Genomic DNA, 21,815 nt, shown 5'->3' with positions numbered 1-21,815 from the left:
AAAGGAGCATGCAGCATGAGGAAATTCCATTCTTCCTCTAGAACAGGGCTTCTTAAAACTTTTTCCACTCATAACCCCTTTTTGCTGAAGACATGAGCCCCAATATATAGGTATATAAAACAGGAATACAAATCAAAACATTGGCTGATTTTAAAAAATCATAATTTCACAACCCACATATTCAATTACAAGACTCCATAATGGGGCAGTAAACCAGTTTAAGAAGCTGGACTCCAGAAAATCAATCCTTGAGTCTTTAATCTCAAACTTGGGAACATCTGAATTTAGATCAAATGAGGAGTCTATAGTCTTCCTCTGCTATATACTTCTACATAAAATCTCTCTGTGCCCTGACTGCTACCAACTTTGGAATTCACAAGTTTCAGTCTCAGGATTTTATTCTGAGTTATATGCAGAGAAATTTTAGGTGAACACATGTAATTCTCATATGCCACTAGGAAAAGGGAGAAGATATAAAGAGAAATCTGGTTCTTTCTCCTTTGTTGTACTTTTGAGGTGTGGAACCAAATGGTGAGGTCTACATTTGGGGTACCTAAATGAAATTAGGGTTTAGTTAAGGTCTAGTGGCAGGTTTGGGGTACAGGGAGTCAAACAGAGTTCCCCTGCAACCCCCTTAGATTCGGCGCAAGGATACGGCGGTATATGAGGTCTAGTAGCGGCAGGGATTCCCAATAAAAGCATTTATTGGCCCAGAGAGCTAGATTAATAAAAGAGGTTTATTATTGAGTTTAGAAGTAGGAGATAGGTGAAGGTAGAGATAAGGAGGGCACTGGACAGAGGGTCCAGTGGACAGAGGGTCCTCACATGGGGACCATGTTTGGAATCTCTCCAAGAGGGGTTCCCAGTGTGGTCCTTTTAAGTCAGAGACTTAGCTCGAGGGGCTTTAGGGTGTAGCCCCAGAGTTGGCTCAGATCCGGGTGGGGCTGGGACAGGTCTGGATCTTCTATTGGAATTCAAAGGGACCAGGATTTGTGAGTCAAAGGGTAATTTACATTAGCTAGGGGGGTTGGGAATCAAAGATTGGAATCTTTCCCGCATCAGTACTCTACAAGAAAGGATCATGGAATGGAAAAGGTACTGAAGAAAGATTAAACTGATCTGTCAGCTTTTTTTTTTTTTTCTGGATTACTTCACTTTCTACATGGTTCTTGAATAGTGTCTTATTTGGAGTTAATTCGTTGAGTTACTCAGGCAGGGTAGAATCAAAGGGAAATGGAACTGCAGAGATTTATTTTGAGTAATTTCCTTGAGTAACAACAGGTGAGGACAATGACTCAAAGAAAGAAATTTACCCTTATGAATTAGCTCCCATGAGCTATTTAGTTGTATTAGGAAAGAAATTATTCTGATGCAAGCAATGAGATAGCATTAGTCCATCTAATCCACGTGAATCTGGCTTCTTGGGGGAAGAGAGAAACCTGGACCTATATGTTACTAAGGGTTTGACTTCCAATGGATTCTAAATATGTAATTTTGGGGAGTCACACATATTGGGAGTTCATACAAGTAATTAGTTTACTTGCAGGAGGTACATTAGAACAACTTTGCAGTAACCCCTTGCCAGACTGGCCTTCATACTGATGCGGGAAAGATTCCAATCTTTGATTCCCAACCCCCCTAGCTAATGTAAATTACCCTTTGACTCACAAATCCTGGTCCCTTTGAATTCCAATAGAAGGTCCAGACCTGTCCCAGCCCCACCCGGATCTGAGCCAACTCTGGGGCTACACCCCAAAGCCCCTCGAGCTAAGTCTCCGACTTAAAAGGACCACACTGGGAACCTCTCTTTGCAGAGATTCCAAACATGGTCGCCATGTGAGGACCCTCTGTCCACTGGACCCTCTGTCCAGTGCCCTCCTTATCTCTACCTTCACCTATCTCCTACTTCTAAACTCAGTAATAAACCTCTTTTATTAATCTAGCTCTCTGGGCCAATAAATGCTTTTATTGGGAATCCCCGCTGCTTCTAGACCTCATATACCGCCGTATCCTTGCGCCGAATCTAAGGGGGTTGCAGGGAAAACTCTGTTTGACTCCCTGTACCCCAAACCTGCCACTAGACCTTAACTAAACCCTAATTTCATTTAGGTACCCCAAATGTAGACCTCAACATGTGGTCTACACCTCAACATTCGGTTCCTGACCTCAACATTTGGTTCCTTACCTCAACAATACTACAGAGCTCTATTGCAGAAATTTTCAGATGGCACCTCCAGTTTGGATTACCCTATGAAATTATAGAGATCATTTGGATAAGAAACTCAAATTGGTCAAGGACTCTCTCTCCCTCTCCATACATATTTTCATTTTGGTCATGTAAGACAGAAATGTTATCACTTCCATTCTATTTCTGCCTTAGAGATGAGATACATTCTGAAACTCCAGGAGCTCCTTAATTTTCTCTAGGATAAAATAAAATCCCCACTGTTCAGTTTTTAAAGCTTTTCATGAACAGACCCAATCTCTCTCTCCAATCTCAATGGACATTATTCTCCCTCCTAAACTCTAAGCTTCAGCCAAACTGTCCTTTCCCTTAAGTTTTCAAACAAAACACTATCTTTTGTCTCTGTCTTAGCTCTGGTTACTCCCATATCTGGAAGACATTTTCTGCCTCACAGAATCCCTTTCTTCCTTCTAGATATAGAAAAAGAACCACTTTCTACATGAAACTTTTCCTGATCCCCCAAGTGAGTGTCCTCTCCCAAAGAACCTTGTATTTAACTACTTTGAATGTATATATATATATATATACATACATACACACACACACACACACATAAAAATGTAAGCAACTTATGACGGGTGGGTTAATTTATTCTTCATATTTTATCCTCAGAACAGTGTTTGTAATAAATGTTTGTTGATTGACTGCAATCTAACAGATTTAAGAAAATCTAAGGGATGTGTCATGTCCTGTGTGGCTGGGTGTGACTAGAATACTTTTCCTTCCTCTTTGTGGAGCAGTTACAAACACAGAACCTGAAATATTCATACCAAGCAGGTTGTGGGTATGTCTAGACACATTTGTTATGGCTTTTTTTTTTTTTTTTTTTTGGCTTCTATTTTGTACTTATAAGTTTACCATCAAAATCTTGAGTCCAAATCCTGTGGTCTCTCTTTTGTACCATGATACAGAAGAGAAAAGGCTGTCTCTTTGATAGGCCCAGGCTCTTCAAAATGAGGAGTATCTAGCACATGCTAAGTACTTAATAAGTGCTTGCTGATTTGCTAGGACAGGGGTCCTCAAACTATGGCCTCGGCCACATGCAGCAGCTGAGGACATTTATCCCCCTCACCCAGGGCTATGAAATTTCTTTATTTAAAGGCCCACAAAACAAAGTTTTTGTTTTTACTATAGTCCCGGCGCTCCAAAAGTCTGAGGGACAATGAACTGGCCCCCTATTTAAAAAGTTTGAGGACTCCTGGGCTAGGAAGTAGGCAGAAACTAAAGGCAGGACTTTGAATCAAAGCTGTTCTAAGAGCAATGGGTAATGTAAAGTTTACACTTTACAAATAAAATACCTAACATATTTCTCCTTAAGAAGTAAAGGTGAATCTAAGTGAATTTACACATTTATGCATTAAAAGAAAATATATAACAGAATCACTAAGTGATATAAAAAAATGACTAAAGCAGCTATTTGGATAGTTGAAATTAGCTGTATTAAGAAAAAAAAATTATCCTTATGCAAGCAATGAGATAGTGTAAGTCCAAAATCAAGAATGAACAAATTAAGTGAGAACAAATTAATGAATATGAAGCCAAAGTAATTGAGGTTCAAATCCCGGCTCTTTAACTTACTAACTGAATAACCTCATGAAAGTCACTAAATGTCCCTGACTTCCATTTTTCTATCTTCAAAACAAAGGGGTTGAACAAGATGATCTTGAGTGGAAATCATGATACACAAGACTATCTTCCTATCTCTTACAATAAAGCTATAGTATCTTCTATAAACAGGGGTAAGTAATGATGATGCACATCATATTAATGAATATATAAAGAAAGCACTTAAATGTTTCAATAATGTTGCCTTCTTATTAAGCAAGCTGACTGACAGTTTAAAAGAACATGTAACTTATTGTGTATCTAATTTATATTTTAATATATTTAACATCTACTGGTCATCTTGCCATCTGGAGGAGGGAGTGGGGGAAAAATTGGAACAAGAGATTTGGCAATTGTCAATGCTGTAAAGTTACCCATACATATAACCTGTAAATAAAAGGCTATTAAATAAAATTTTTAAAAAATAACTTAAAAAAGAAAAAAAAGAAGTATTGTAATAAAAGATAATTAAATAACCCAGGAGAGAGAAAAAAAAAAAGAACATGTAAACTGATTTACTATGGTTTATTATTATTATTTTTGCTGAGGCAACTGGGATTAAGTGACTTATCAAGGGTCACACAGCTAGGAAGTGTTAAGTGTCTGAGATTAGATTTGAACTCAGGTCCTCCTAACTTCAGGGCTGGAGTTCTATCCATTGCACTACCTACCTCCCTCTACCATATGTTTTAAATAAATGAGTTCTCTTAAGGGTATGGATATAAAACAAATTTCTATCTTGGTTTCTACCACTATCATGTAACTTTAAAAAATTACTCTACATACTCAAAATCTATAAGATGATCATGGTAGCAAATGACAACACAAATGTAGTGTAACAGAAATAGCAATGAGTTTGTAGTTAGAAAACCTCAGTTTTACTGATTGGGGAATGACTAAACAAATTGTGGTACATAGATGTAAGGGAATATTACTGTGCTGTGAGAAATGACAAGGGTGATGATTACAGAGAGCATGGAAAGATCCACATAATTTGATGCAGATTGAAGTAAGCAAAGCCAATAAATCAATAGACACAATGATTATATCAAATGTAAATGAAAGAACCACACAAAAAATGAATGCTGCAGAATTATAGACAAGTATGGTTCAAAAAAAGAGACATGAAAAAACATCCCCATTCCAACCCTTTGGGAGGTTCACAAGTATTATTCACTGCACATATTTTCAAACTTTTTCACTGTACTGATCAATTATGCTGTTTTTTCCCTCTTCTTTTTCATTTTTTCTTTGACTTGAAAAAAAACAAACTATTTGTTATATGGAAAACCCCTTTAGGAGAAAAGGACAAGGAAACATACTGAGGGAAATTATGATAATGTTAAAAAAAAAAATAAAAGAAAGGAACATCAATTTTTTAAAAAGAGAACTTGTGCTCAAATCCTACCTAATTTTTTTTTTTTTTACCACTTATGTAATTTTGGGCAAGTCACTACCTCTCTAAATCTGTTTCCTCTTCTGTAAAATGAGGCAATTTAAGTACATAATCTCTAAGGTCCCTCCCATGAGTTTTGGCTATGTCTTACAGCATCAGGACGCTCTTAGGCTACAAAGAATGCCTCTGTTGCCACAAAATCACTTGGCTTCCTCATATTAAATTAAGCCACATACATCCATTCAGGTTGTGATTGCTATTCATTTACTAACATGGCCTAGCTTTGGAACAGCTGTATTGAATTTTTTTCTTTGAACTCCAATAACCTCCTATTCAAATCATCATATTCTCATTGGGGGTTATCATAGAAAATGTGGTTAAGGAAGGATTCCTAACGCACATTGAAAATGATAGTAAAGACTGCTACCACTGCTACCTGTGGAAACAAATTCTCCCTCTCCCATTCCAGCCCCAGCACAATGACATATCATGTATCTCATGGCTCTGGGGGTTTCAAGGCAATGAATTCTTCTGTGAAATCCAGGACAAGTTCAATCTCACAAGGCTCAATGAACAAACACTATAGGCACCCACTAGACATGACCTTTGATTTGGAAGCTGTTACGACAATTCCAACCAGAAAAACTTAATTAAACAGACAAGCAAGATCCCGTACAGACTGATCCAGGCCCGCTACATTGCTCATAAAATATAGCATCACCCAGAAGTTGGAAAAATACCAATAGGGAGGGGTTCCCATGTATATTGTGAAAAGCATCCCACTGGACTATCTGAAATACCAGTAAGGCCATGGTAAAGCATTATTGCCCCAAGTAAATAGATGTTTACACACCCAAGTTGTCCAGGTACTGCCACACAAATGGTGATTACTTTGGCACTGACTTTTCCAACATGCTTTTCATGGTGCACCTGAATACAAGTGGTCTGCCAAACAATTGTACCCAGGCTGTATGGCTTCAAGATTTACCCTATGGCCCATGAACTAAAACTTAAGGCAGTCAGAAATTGCAACAGCCCCATCAATTATATCCATTGACACGTCTCTTCCTCATTCCCCACTATCTCAGCCTGTGACACCATCACCCCACTATATTTAAAGACACATACCTTTCCAGAACCAAGTTTTCAGTTTAAATTGGTAAGTCATCATTGTGGTGATGTGATGGGAGTGTGAAATAAAACAGAGAGGAAAGCAGGAAAAGAGGAAGGGAGGAAGGGAAAGAAAGAGGGAGGGAAAAAGGGAGGAAGCAGAAAAGGAGAAAAAGAAGGAGAAAAGAAAGGGAGGAAGGAGGAAAGGAAAGGAAGAAGGAAGAAAAATTATGGCAAATGAGCATTTACTATCACAGTTTCAAGATTAAATGTGCATAAAAATGTTCTCAATTTTAAGCTCTATATGAACTTATTACTGGTCATACTAGCATTACATTAAAGCACTGCATGATAACTGAAGGAGCCTATGCTTAGGAAAGGAGACCTCAGTGTGAAGGGCAGCTATAACACTTATAGTCTGAATGACTCCAGACAAGTAATTATCTTCTTCAAGGCCATTTTTTCCTCAAATGAAAAAGGGAAATTAAAAACTTATATTAGTTATATTACGAGGGTGGGACAACCACTACGTACTTTGCAAATATTAAGCCAACATATAAATGTGAACTATGTAATTTTTAACTTACAAAAAACAAATAATGGAGAAAAATAAGACTGATCCTCTTTTCTAAAGATAATGTTATCTTGAACTGATTGAAACAGGTTAGTTTTCATAGTTGTATGAAAATTATCAAGTTATTTTCTAATTTAAGCCCAATTATTTTCAATGACACTGGCATTGAGAGGGGAGGAAAAACACCTTTTTTATTTAGAAGAATCTTTTTTTAAAAAAATGCAATCCAATCCATATAGGTTTAAGTTTTCCCAGTTGGAAATCTGAATTGTGAATAAGAACATTCTGGATATATAATTATCTGGAAAGCTGTTTTCCCTGCATAGGATATGGGATACATGTCAATGTGTAAACCAAACCTTATGAAAATTACACTGCTGTTCAACTTTGGAGTACAAGAGAGAACTCTCTTGCACAATTGAGTCCATAGAGTCAAGAGATCTACATAAATCAGGACTGGAAAAATTAGGTTATGCTTTCACCTAATTAAAAAGTCTTCCCTCCTAAGAATCAAGTATTCAGGCTCCCACACATGGTATTCAATGAAAAGTCATAGGACCCAGGATGTTCAACTTCTCTAATTCACAACCAATGATTCAATATAGATCCAATTTCAGATGACTCCTGCTTATGAAACATACAGATTTTATCCATACAGACAACTAGAACTAAATTCTGGTCAATAAACACAATTAACTTAAGAGTATTTAGAATTTCACCATTTAATTGGGTCACAAGAAAGGCCATAGAAAGCAAGGATAAGAGAGACATACCAGAATCTTTTCAGCATTAAGGGAAAGCAAGGAGTCACAGGGTGGTGATCCTTTTGGCTCACAGTCTGAAGAATCATGGAAGTTCAAAAAAGATGCTTCTGCAAAACAGAAATTTTTCTGATTATTTTCTTCCCACTGAATTCAAGGTATTTCAACAAATATTAAGTCTGGCTTAGGTAAAAAAATTCAGAATTGTCTCAAAACTCAATTAGGATAACCAGTAATTTTGTTGGTGATGTTGGTAAGTACAGATGCTATGGTAATTAACATATTTTACCTCATTATCAAGACAGCATATTCCACCTGCACAGATAAGTACATTCAAAAGGTAAAAATGAGAAAACAACAAAAAAAGAAGCCACAAGAGGATAATTTAAGATCGTGAGATAAGTTACCCAAAGGAGTAATAAAAAACTTCTCATTAACAAAACAGCAAATATTTGTCAAGCAACTCCAGTGTAGCAGGCACTATATTAGGAAGGTATTGTCAGGGACACAAAACAATGTAAATTTAGCCTGTGCTGTCAAAGATGACATTTTGGTCTGGAGAAGATAACTTTTCCGTCAAGTATGTCTCTTATTTAATATTTTGAGTTCTGAGAAAACAAAGATTTTTATGGGTTAGTGATGTCAAGAAAGGCTTCATAAAGAAGGGAGGATCTGAACTAAAGTTTCCAGGACTCAGGCGGAAAAGAAAAAAAAGTACATTTTGAGCAGAGTCAGATAGTTGTACAGATGAAGGCATGGAAGAAAGACAGTACAAAGTTTTTATGGACACTGGAGGAAAAGGCTCCTGTCAAGGACATGAGAACTCAAAAATCTACAGCAACTAGAACCAGATTAAGGAAGTCCTTGGAAATCAGGGGTTGGGATTTTTATCTTTTTTTCAAATAAAGAGACATTTGAAGTTTTTAAACAAGAAAGTGACAGAAACAAAGCCATGTTTTAGGGATGCCAATTGGGCATGTACAAGGAACTGGAATATCAAGATATCAAGGTATGAAAACTAATTGGGGCTATGATAGCAATACAAGCAAAAGACTAATATAAGGACTTGAACCAGCAATATTATTGTTGTTTGTCCTTTGTTCTCAAAGAGGTCCATGACATCAAAGAGGGGATGCCATGACTTGCAAGTGACCTGGATTTTAATGATGGAGGGCTGTGCAAGGTCACCTGCCTCACTTTCCCCTCCAAAGACAACTGGATCCAGTGGCAAAATATGGATCAAGAGGACTAGCGATGGCCTGGATGAAATGGAAGACCTTTGCTTTTTAAAGCTAAGGTCTTCAACAGGTCAGTGGCAAAAAGGAAAAAGGAAATTTATTTCAATGGATCTCGGATCAATGGAGAAACATTCCCTAAGCACCTACTGCCAGGCATTATATTCACAAGATCTCCTTAGATGGGAATACTCATTTCAAAAAAGCAAATCATTACTTAGTTTTGTTTTTCCCCCTCCTTGGGTTGCAATGGCCAAATAATTGATTAGAGGGTAGGCTACTGACAATGAGCTTTTCTGAGGCTGCAAACTTTTTCCATAATTAGCTAGGCTGGTCCTCAAAATGTGAATTCAGTATGTTTAGGGGACAATACTTGAAATCTTTCCAACATGACAAAACCCACTAAAACTGGTTACCTGGCATATCTTTAAGAAGTTAAGTCACCTGTGGACTATAATAAAGCATCCAGAATAGAACTTAGGTGACAGGGGAAAATGGGAAAATATTAAAATGAAAAATCAATAAGGATTTTATTCCTGACCAGCAAATGGGGTGGGGGAATAGGGAGAGAAGGAAGAAAAATAAAAATATAAAGAATTAATCTGAGTAACTAGGGCTACTATACCATTGGTAGATACGGGAATTCAGAAGAAAGATACTTATCCCCCTCCCCCCCCAAACAAGACCAGTTTGATCTTAAATATATGAGTTTGAAGTAATGATATAACAAGTTAATTGTAGAAAAAGGATTGAGAGGTATCAGAAACCTGAAGAGATCATTTACTTGGATCTTCTCCTAAAATTGGAATCTCCTCTAAACCTGTGGTATCAAACTCAATTAGAAACACAAGGGAATGGGGGGCTACTCTATAAATAAAGATCCCTGCAGAAAGCATATTGACATTTTAAATGAATATTAAAAAACATAATAAAATAACAATATTAATTTATATAATACATATGATAATGCTATGTATATATGTTTTGGTATGTTTTTGTTAAAATATTTATATGTATACATTTATTATATTATTATCAATTAATATATTAAATATTTCTCAATTACATTTATTCTGGTTCTGACAACACTGGCTTTCTGTTTGACACTTCTGTTCCAAACCAATCCAAACATAATTTGACAAAGATAAGGAAATTGTTACTATAAGAAGCTTATCCTTATTCCACCAACCTTTGTATTCTTGTAACTTTCATTCATTAATTTAAGTACTTCCTTTTGAAGCAAAAGAAAAAAAGTTTACTTTCTATTTCTCATGACAGCTCTTCAAATGTCTGAAGTTAGCTAACATGTGGCACCTCAATCTTGGATAATTTCATTTCCTTCAACCATTTCAAATACAACATGATTCCAGCTAGCTATCTCTAGCTGAAGAGATGTTCCTGGAGTGTTGAAAGTCAACTTTTCTCACTCTACCTATAACAGCTGCTGTTTTTAATTTTCAGATTTCAAATGTTGTTCCTGTAGCTGCACAGAATGTTAGATATAGGGCTGGATCAGGGTTTCTGTCATGCAAAGTATTAGCTTTTGATTAAGCTGGTGCTTATGCTCATATAGTGCTTCAAGATTTACAAGACTTTAAGGGCATTTTTTTCATTTAGTCCTCACAACTCTGTAAGGGAACTGTTACAATAATCCCCCATTTTGTAGATTAATTAACTGAGGCTGTGAGAGAATATCTGACTTGCCCAGATTCACAGTTAAGTATGGGTTAAAATAGATGGTTGCTGAAGTTGCTTCCAACTCCCAAATTCTGTGATTCATGTGACACTCATAGTGGTAGCTATCCTGTATTAGATTACCATGTGTTATTTAGTTTTAATTCTATCTTCTCTTACTTTTTTTTAAAAATGCATTTCTACTATCAAGCAACAAAGAGAAAAAGGACTCTGATAATTTAACTTGTTATGCAAAAAGGGTGATCATTTACGAATCATTTCAATCCTCAAGCACTATCTACATGTTATTTTATTACTAATAGTTCTGAGTGAAGGAAAAGATTTAATAATTCTACTTTACCTACTTATATGGGATATATATGGTATGAGGGCTGATACCTTTTAGGCAATTTAAGATTTGCAAAACACCTTGGATTACTTAGAAAAAAAAAAAAGAGTTCTTCATTTCAAATTATAATGATAAGAATCTGAAAAGGTTTTGAAATTCTTCTTACCAGTTTTCATACTTTGCTCTCCTGTGAGAGATCAGATGCTTTTTTCTTCTAGTCAACTATAAACAGTTTCTTTTTCTGGGTGTTTTGCAATCTGGGATCAAAATAGGAAATAGTATGACTCAATGGATCTAGCAACAAGGGAAACTCTCAAGACATCTGAGTTCTAATCCCAAATCCTGGCAACGTTATCCTGTATAACTTGCTCATGGCAAAGGTATTAATGTCTCTTGTTTTTCAAAAGGTTGGACTCACCTCACAAGGACAATGCAGGAAATAGCAAAAAATTATAATAAACGAACTCCCCAAAATGAGTATCAAACACATCAATAACAACATGTGCAAGGTACATAAAAATGAAAAGATCCGGCTTCCTTGCAAATAGTATTTACTATTCCAAACTATTTTATGAGTCTACAAGTTTATCTGGGATAAAAGTTCTTAACTTGAAGTCTATGGACAGATTTCAAGGAGTCCATGGATTTGCATGAAGAAAAAAATTACACTGTTATTTTCACTTGCCTCTTCTATGAACAATTTAAAAATATTATTCTGAGAAGGGATTCCTAGGTTTCACCAGGCCACTAAGAGGGTGTATATAACATTGAAAAGGTTAAGAACACTAGATCTAGACGTATCAACAAAGAAACAGATCTACTGAAAATTATGTAAAACGAAAGGAGAAAGCTGTTAAGTAAGCCAATCTATTTTTATGTTTTGCTGGATATATTTATATTTAAAATAAAGTATTTTGCTAAATTTTTAAGATGAGGCATTGTCCAAATCAGTGATCAAAGGATATGAACCGGCAGTTTTAAGAAGAAGAAAAAAAAAAAAAAAACTATAGTCATATTTTAAAAATCACTTCAAATCACTATATATTAGAGAAATGCAAATTAAAACAATTCTGAAGTACCACCTTATAACTATCAGATTGCCTAATGGACAAAAATGGAAAATGACAAATGTTGGAAAGGATGAGGAAAAACAGAAACACTAATACATTATTGGCATGCTCTATTCTGGAAAGCAATTTGGAAATATGTCCAAAGCACTATAAAAGTGTGCATATCCTTTGACACTACTAGATCTGTACTCCAAAGAAATCAAAGAAAAAGGTCTTTATGTACAAAAATAATTATAGCAGCTCTTTTTGTGGTGGCAAAGAATTGAAATTGAGAGGAGGTCCATTAACTGAGTAATAAATGAGTATGTTTGATTGTGATGGAATACTCTTGTTCTAATAGAAAAAATGGTGAAAAACCTGGAAAGACTTCTATGAACTCATGCAAAGTAAACTGACTAGAACCAGAAGACCATTGTATAATACAATAATGGCAAGATGATCAGCTGTGATTGAGCTATTCTGATCAATACAATAATCAAAGATAATTATAAAGAGTGATAAAAAAAAATTCTGTACATCTCCAGAGAAAGAATAGAGGGTCTATAAACACAGATTGAAACATATTTTTTTAAATCTTCATTATTCTTTTTGGGGTCTTTTTGGTTTTGCAACATGGAATTTTTTTTCATGATTGAACATGAATAATCGATATTAAATTGTTTGCCTTCTCAAGGAATGGGAAGATGGAGAGACATGTTAAAAAGTTTTGTCTACATGTAATTGAGAAAAAATTAAATTTAAAATAATAGTTGTTTATCTGATGTATTATTCTTATTCTTCACAACAACCATGCCTATTTTTCTTTTCTTTTTCTTAAAAATGTTATCCTAAGACTATAGCATAATAGAAAATTAGGTTTGAGGTATTAATCCTGATGTGCTTCTTAAAAAACAAACTCACTAATTGAATATGAGCAAATTAACCTCTTTGGTCCTCCAGTTCCTCATCTATAAAACTAAACTAGGTGATCTCCTGTTAGCATAACTGTAGCCCCAATGGCTCCAAAGTTCAAAAATTTGACTTGTAAGTCTAAAGAAAAAAGTGAATGTTTAACAGAAGATACAAAAGTAATTGTTTTGCTTTTAAAGACAAAAAATAGTCCTCTTCAAATCATAAATTTGTGAGGGGTACATGAAGATTAATCAGAATGCAAACATCATATACAATAGGATCCATCATCTTCACATTAATCATATTACAGAATGATCTTTCTGAAATCACCTGAAGAACTGACAATTTTCCCCCCCACAAGTGTACTATGGCATACTTCCAATAGAAGGGCAAAGTTCCAGTACACAGAAGCTGCGCTTCTAACTATTCAGACTTCAATACCATTAGCACTCTTACTCCCTTTTCCAGCTCTCTTATTCTTCCCTGATTAGAACATATGTGCATTGTGGGACTGGCTTTTTTTCTTTGCTTGTAATTTATATCCCTATAGTTTAGTACAAATCCTGGTACATTTCGTGGTCGTTCAGTCATCTCTCTTTGTGACCCTATTTGGGTTTTCTTGGCAAAGATATTGCAGTGGTTTACCATTATTCCTTCCCCAACTCATTTTAAAGATGAGAAAACTGAGGCAAATAGCTAATAAGTGTCTGAGGCCACATTTGAACTCAAGTCTTCCTCACTCTGGTCCTCTATTTTCTATACCACCTACTTGCTCCATCCTGGTACATAGTAAACACTTAATAAATGTTTGTTGCATTGTTATCTTGCTTATAAAGAATACCTGATTAATTTTATTTGAGCATTACAAAGGTTTGATATTTAGTTACTTTGAAAAATGTGAAAGAAAACACTTGGAACTATAACACTATTAAAATTCTGTAATTTCTTCCAAAAACATTCTACTGATGCTCTACCAGTTTAAATGATTGAACAGCCATCCAACCTAGTCTTCCTTAAGCAATCAGAAGGTTAAAAGACACAGGGCTGAAATCAAAGTTACCTATTATATTAGAAAAAGAAAAAAAAATACCTAACAAGAAAAGCAGCTGCTAAAAGCTTCTTTTGCACACTGAGAAAAATAGGAGGAAAAAATGAGTTTTTAAGTCATTCATTTTATTAATTATTAATACTATACTTGAAATAATAAATTAGTATATATAATTAAGAAGTTAAACAAGGTGTGATTAAAAATAATACAACCAGAGTGGAGGCAGATGTTAGGTATCAGATAGGGAAAAAATTCAGAATGCATTAAGATGCAGGGGTTACACTATTCAGAAGCCCAGAAAAAGTGTCTAAGATGATAGAAACAAATAAAATTCACAAGGACTTAATATTACAATGTCAAGACAGTAAGGAATAAGACTCAACTAAAGTAGTAAATAAAAATGTAGAGACAGACAATATTTTAAAATTGTTTTGTTCAGATAAATGGTCAAAATATATGAACAGGAAGTTCTCAAAGGGAAAAATCCAAGTTTTCAACAATCATTTTTTAAAAATCCAAAACACTAATAAGAGAAATCCAAGTTAAAATAACTCAAAGGGCTCCACCTCACATTCAAAAGAGAGACAAATATGGCTATTATTGGAGAAGATGTGAGAAAACATGTACATTAATATACTACTAATTAGAGATTATGGATTGGTCTAGCCACACTAGAGAGCAACTAGAAACTCTACTCAAAAAGTCATTAAACTGTGTATAACTTTTGACCCAAAAAGTCACTACTACTGGATCCATACCCTAAAGATCGGAGAGGGACACATATAAACAAAAGTACTACTATCAGTTCGTTGTATAGTAACAAAGGGGGAAAAGGGGGAGTTAAGGAATGGCCAACTGCCATAAATGAATGTATTGTGTGCCATAAGAAATGAAGAAATAGATGGTTTCAGAAAAAACTGGGAAAGACTAGAGAACATTGTATAATAATAGCAATATTGTAAGAAAAACAACTTTTAAGTATCAAAATATGCTCTTTTCAACAATGAGATGATTGAGGCCAGTTCCAATGATCTTGTGATGAAGCAAGCCATTTACACCCAGAGAGAGGGCTGTGGGAACTGAGTGTGAATCACAACATAGTATTTTCACTCTTGTTGTCTGTTTGCATTTTTTCTTTCTCATTTTTTTATCTTATTTTTCTTGTACAGCAAGATAATTGTATAAATAGGTATACATATATAGGATTTAACATATATTTTTAACATGTTTACCATACATTGAATTATTTGTCATCTAAGAGGGGATGCAAGGAAGGGAGGGGAAATTTGGAACACAAGGTTTTGCAAGGGTCAATGTTGAAAAATTAACCATGCATATATTTTAGAAAAAAAATTAGAAGCTTTAATTAAGGGGGGAAAAAGGAAAAAAAAGCAACTTTTAAAGAGTTAAGAATTCTGATCCACAAAATAAACACTAGATTCCCAAGAACCCATGTAGTTAATACTTTTTCAAACTTCCTGACAAAGAAGCGAGGATCTAAGGCTTCAGAATAAGGTGTATATTTGTGAGCATGGCCAACATGGGGAATTGTTTAGCTTGGTTATACACAGCTGATACAAGCTATCTGTTTTTCTTTCAGAGTAAGGAGTTCACTGAGAAGAAAGGAGGCCAGCAACAAGTTTATAATTTTTTTAAGTTTCAAAAAGATCACTGAAGCATTTTTTTTTTTTTTTTTGAAGTACAGAAGGCAACAGAACAAAGACCAGTGGAAAAATGGCTTTGGAGAATTTGTTATAAGCTTAAAGTAAATAGCAAGCTGTTTATAAAACAGATCCACCACTTTATGTACAATCGTCTTTTTTGGATTTATATATGAAAATGCTCATTTTGCTTAGTGCTGATTAAGTTCAAAAGAAAAAGGAAAGAAAATGGTTTCATCCTAAGAATTTTCTTTCAAAGAGCATGCAAAATGTATTAAATGCATCGTAGCAGACAAACAGAAGTCATTGATCCAAATGAGCCCCAGGAGGCAGTGAAGCAGAGTAGAAAGAGCAATAGATTGACATGCAAGAGATCTGGGTTCCAGTGCTGGCTCTGCTACTTTTAAACACTGAGCAAGTTACCTGACCTTTCTAGGTTTCAGCAGCCTTTTCTATTAAAAGAGGACTAGATTATCTTACTTCCTGATATATAATTCTGTGATTCAAAAGAATAATGTGAAAAGAAATTATTTCTCACTATAAAAGTATGGTTAGGAATAGGATTCTAGTGGAACTTGAAAGTAAATAATTTTAGTCAATAAAAATAGAGATTATCTTGGACTATCTCGTTCAAGGGGTTTTAAAACTGACGTACATGTACTTTTTTTTTTTTTTTAATATTTTAACAACTATATTTTAGTATAATTGGTATTCTTTATAATTCTATGTATTTTATTGTAAGCATTCAAAAACATTTTTCTGAGGAATTTATAGCCTTTATCAGACAACCAAAGAAGTCCATAATACAAAAAAAGATTAAGGCACCTAATCAATAAAGATAGCCAGGTGGCTAGAGCACTTAACCTGAAGTCAGGAAAGCAGGTCATCATCTCTATTTAAGTTTCTCCATCAAAAAGATGGGGATCCTTAATAGCACCTATTTCCCAATATGGTTGTGAAGATCAAGGATGGATGGAGCCAAGGTGGTGGAGAACAGGCAACAATCTAGCTGAACTCTCCCCTCCAAACAATTTAAAAATAATGCCTCAAATCAAATTTTACAGTAGCAAAACCTACAAAACATCTGGATGAGACATTTTCCAGCCTAAAACAATTTAGGAGGTCAGTGGGATTGGTTTGTAACATCAGGGAGGAGACCTGTCCAGAATACAAAAGTAGCAGTATTAGCAACAAACCTTCAACATGGCAGTAACAGTTGCTTCCAGAACACTCAACCCAGGCAGACAACTAGTCAGAAAGAGATTATTTTGTTGGCACTGGATACAAGTAGACTTGATTGGCAATTCTATTGCCCACAGTTCTGGGTCACAGTTCTAGAGTGTTGAGGAGAGATTGTGGTCAGTCACAGGGGAGCAAGGACCCTGCCAAAGCAGGAAAGATATTAGCACTTGTGGCTGCATGAGAACAGGGGACCTGATCTAAGCGCCAAGGCCAAGGAGACCTTAGTACTTAGGGTTGCAAGGAAGCAGGAGCCCTCCCTGGGTTAAAACTAGAATGAAGAACAAGAGAGCAGTGACCACACTTCTTTCCATTTCATACAACTTTGGAGGTACCAAAATCTTGCAGACCCCCAAAACAAGCTCTGAAAACCCTGAAGTTTACAAAAGTACCTCTTCACCCAAAGATGAGCAGAGACCAATTTTAGCATAAGGTTCAAAGTCAAGAAATAGGAGATATTTAAAATAACAACAACAAAAACCTGACCATAAAAAATTATTACAACGGCATGAAATATTAAGACGCAAACTCCAGAAGAAGACAACATCTTAAAAATAGCTACAACCAAAAGTTTAAAGAAAACTACTAAATGGACAAAATAAACTCAATTAAAGAGATAATCAGGTTAACAATATTTTGTTAAAAGACACCACAGCAATATCAGAAATTTTTACAGCAACTTTCTCTGATGAAGGCCTCATTTCTTAAATATATATTGAATATAGAATTGAGTCAAATTTATAAATAGTCACAGAATATGAAAAGGAAGTTTTCAGAAGGAATAAAAACTATCATCATATAAAAATATTCTAAAGCACACTATTCATTAGAGAAATGCAAATAAAAACAGCTCTAGGACAGCACCTTATTTCTACCAAAAATAATAAATTCTGGAGGAGTTGAGGGAAAATAAATACACAGATAAACTATTGGTGGGATTATGAACTAGTTTAATCATTCTGAGGAACATGAACTATGCCCAAAGGGCTATAAAACTTTGACCCCATAAACTACCATTAGGTCTATATCCCAAAGATATAAAAAGAAAATGAGAACTATTTCTATGTACAAAAATATAGTAGTGCTTTTTGTAATGGTAAAGAATTATAAATTAAGGGGATGCTCATCAGTTGGAGTATAGATGAACAAAAGATGGGATATGATAGTATGGAATATTACTATATTAGGAGAAACAATGAGAGGGGTGATTTCAGGAAACAAAAAACATGGGAGGACATTTATGAACTGATGCAAAAGTGAGAAGAATTTGTTGATCACTGTGCACAATTAGACCACTGCTCTAATGATGATCAACTGTGAAACTTGACAACTCTGATTATTACAATGATCCAAGACAATTCCAAAGCATTCATGATGAAAAAATGCTACCCACTTCCACAAAGAGAACTAATGAACTGCATGCAAATTGAAGTGTAACTTTCTTGCTTCCCCCCCCCTTTTTTTCCAGATAATATGGAAATGTTTTGCATGATTTCACAAGTATAATTGATAATTTTAGCTTGCCCTCTCAGTGGGTGGAGGAGAGGTGGGAGAGAGGCAGAAAATCTGAAATCCAAAATTTAAAAAGAAAAGAATATTTAAAGTAATTCTTTTAAAAGAGGGGGAAAAAAAAGAAAGATCAAATATAAAAATCTTTGTAAAGCAATTCACTTGCTGTTATCACCCCTTCCTTTTAAAATAAAAAACTACCTCAGGACGTTTAAATAACTTGCCTCACATCATAATCCTAATTAGTATAGTAGGAACTAGAATTCAAACTTCCTAACTCCAACCTAATTTTCTTTCATTTTTTTAAATTTGTAGATCTCAAAATATGTCACAAAAATTATCTGCTGGAGCTTATAACCTCAATATACCTAGGTTTTTTAATCATGAATACCACCACCAGGCAAACACAGAAACTCAAAAAGAGAGTTAAAAAGAAAGTTTAATTTTCAATATCCAAGCAATCATATTATTTCCTAAGGACACTACGACATTTTTCATGTCTTTTCAGCACTGCATACAGTCAAAATAATTACATGTACAAGAGAAGCAGGATGGTCTGGAGCAGGGGTCCTCAAACTACAGCCTGCCGGCCAGATGCGGCAGCTGAGGACGATTATCCCTCTCACCCAGGACTATGAAGTTTCTTTATTTAAAGATCCACAAAACAAAGTTTTTGTTTTTACTATAGTCCGGCCCTTCAACAGTCTGAGCGACAGTGAACTGGCCCCCTATTTAAAAAGTTTGAGGACCCCTGGGGAGGATAGGTCACTGGACTGAAAGTAAAACCTGAGTCAAAACTTGTTGGAGAGTCTTCCTAACTGTGTGATCCTGGGCACTTAAGTCACTCAATGTCTCTGTGATTCAGATTCTTCAACTGTAAAATGACAAGGTTGGATTCAAGGGCTTCTGAAGAAGCTTTAAATTTTTTATTCTAAAATCCTAAAAATTCAAAGAAATTAGGGGAAGACTAAAATCAGGAGATTAAACTAATTTTAAAAAGACGACATCAACCACAAATTATTTTATGTTGCCTTTTCTAATTTCCTCTCTCTTTGATCTCCCTGAAAAAAACGTCAGTCAGTCAATCTGAATGAATTTGATTCAATTCAACAAGCATTCAAAAAAACATTGTAATAGGCACTGGGAATAAAAAGCAACACTTCTTGCCTACAAGGAGTTTACATCCTATTGGGAAACATACACCATTACATAAATAAGAATTTATACAAAAATAGATACCAAGTATTTTCAAGGAGAGGATCAGAAAATGTCTTATGTAAGATGTGGCAAATAGACAGAGCTTGATAGAAGCTAGGGATTCCAAGAGGTATTGGTAAGGGCGGAGTACACAAAAGACAAGGGGAAAGCTTACTCTCATAAAAGCAATTACTTGTCAGATGCCTTGTCATATACAAAAAACAGCAAGTAGGCAAATTAGGCTGAAAGGCTACATATGTGAAGGTTAGAAATGTAAGTCTGGCAAGAAAGGCTCTAGCTACATTATTGCAATAATCCAGATAAAGGCCATGAGGGCTTGAATTAGGGTGGTGGCTTTCTGAATTAAAAAAAAAAAAAAGATGTAAATGATACAGTGAATTTATGAATGAAAAAAATCTTTTAATAACAGAAATGCTAGACACTGGACTAAGTGATGTGGAGGAAGAATCATGATTTATCTCCTGTAATCTACCATCTTCTCATGGGCTAAGAAAGGAGGGAGGGGGAAAGTAAAGGCAAAAGTCAAGTATGATTGAGGTTGTTTGTGAAACTGCAAAACAAACAGGTAAGATGCTTTTGATAGAAAAAGGGAAGTGAAGAGGAAGGGTATGTTAATGGGGAAAAAACAGTAAGTTCTCTTTCAAATATGAGTTTGATGAGTTTGAACTACCTATGAACATCTAGATAGATCTAACATAAAGTTTACAGGATCATCCATTAAGAGATAGAAGGAACCTCGTGGATAAAGAAACAAAATCCCAGAGAGGTTTCAGGAAACCTATATGGGGATACACAGCCAGTAAATGTCTGAAACAACAGGACATGGGCACCAGGGACTTAAGAGCTAAGGATAGTAAAAAATTGATCAGATTCATTACAGTGTCAAGATTGTGAAGGGAGAACAAACCAGAGCGGGGGATGATGAATTGACAGAGTAGAAAGATGAAGAATATATTCAGAAATTAGGAAGAAAGATGAAAGGTAAGAACTTTTGGAACTCCAAACAAAACAGATCTGGAACTAATATACTGAATAGTACACTTAAAAATAACAACAACAAAAGCTGTACACAATGAGATCCATGGTCTAATATACAATCCTCTTTTTCTATTCTTCTTCCCATTTGAAAATGTTTTTATTTGTTGATGATTGTCAAGTTCAGAAGAAAACAAAAAAGCAAAAAAATAATAATTAAATTTATGTGGTCAAATAAGAATTTCAGTTTTGAATAAGGGAGGTCCAACCATCATTACAGTTAATGAAGAGATCGAAGAAATTTATTTTTACTATTTCTCTGGCAGAGTAAAAGTGGAGATCATAGGAACTGAGGAGACTGATAAGATGGAAGGCTAGGGTATTTGAGAGGCACAGCAAATAGTGCTGGATTCAGTCTGGAAGTTCCAATCTTGTCTCACAGTTTAATAGTTTTGTGACCCCATTCAAGTCAGATAACCTTACTTAGTCTCAATTTCCTCATCCATAAAATGGGAACAATAATACCTAGTACAAAAGGTTCCTGTGAGGATTAAATGAAATAATATGTAAACTGTTTTATAAGCCATAAATTACTACATATTAGATATTATTATTATTACTACTTCATCATCATCATCACCATTATATCCCAAAATATGAAGACAGAACGATAAGCTAGATTCTAAAACCCTTTTGAAAGAATGACCTTGAAAATGGCAAATAATAGCAAAGGTAGAGACAATGAACTTTAAGGGGGAAAAAATTATCCAGTGATCCAGTCAGAAGAGAAGGTTTTGAAGTGGCAGTGAGAAATAAAGAATATGGTTATTACTCTTCCTGGCCTGTATATATTGGGGAACATGAGAGAAAATGCAATTGGTACTAAGGAAGATGGTTAGGAATACAATGTTTTTGAGGTGGAGCCAAGAAGACAACATGTAAAGGGCAGGATTTTTTTTTTTTTTTTTTAACAGAAGATGGGTTATATGAAGATACTGGTGTTCTCTTAACCTAAAATGAAAATGGGAAAGAGATAAAGATGTATAGAAAAGTGAGAGCTTATCAAAGTAAAAACTGAGTCAAACAATTTCTGAGTTTGAGGATTTTTTTGGTCAAGTATCTATAATGCTGAACTTAAGAATGACACCAAAATAGATTCTCAAAGAGTAATTGTATAGAATAAGAAAAATTTTAATTATGTTCTTTTTCCTATCACTTAACATACTTTAACATTTCACGGATGTTAATATTTCAG

The 21,815-nt window shown here is 35.0% G+C and overlaps 1 protein-coding gene and 1 pseudogene across 3 annotated transcripts in view; one reads left to right on the top strand and one right to left on the bottom strand.

The window, feature by feature from the left end:
* TTC13 (tetratricopeptide repeat domain 13) overlaps positions 1 to 21,815 on the bottom strand; it is an 82,433-nt gene that overhangs the window by 57,839 nt on the left and 2,779 nt on the right. For 2 of the 3 annotated variants that reach the window (XM_003767830.4, XM_012547979.3), the window contains exon 2: positions 7,704 to 7,801. In XM_003767830.4, the coding sequence (XP_003767878.1) occupies positions 7,704 to 7,801 (98 nt within the window). Of the gene's footprint in view, positions 1 to 7,703; positions 7,802 to 11,115; positions 11,420 to 21,815 lie in introns of those variants that run through there. The other variant, XM_023502069.2, reaches the window with a different exon arrangement.
* LOC111720459 lies at positions 5,584 to 6,303 on the top strand (annotated as a pseudogene).

The sequence above is a fragment of the Sarcophilus harrisii genome, chromosome 4 (genome assembly GCF_902635505.1).
Source record: "Sarcophilus harrisii chromosome 4, mSarHar1.11, whole genome shotgun sequence".
Classification (NCBI taxonomy): domain Eukaryota; kingdom Metazoa; phylum Chordata; class Mammalia; order Dasyuromorphia; family Dasyuridae; genus Sarcophilus; species Sarcophilus harrisii.
This window is presented reverse-complemented; position numbering and strand designations above follow the sequence as displayed.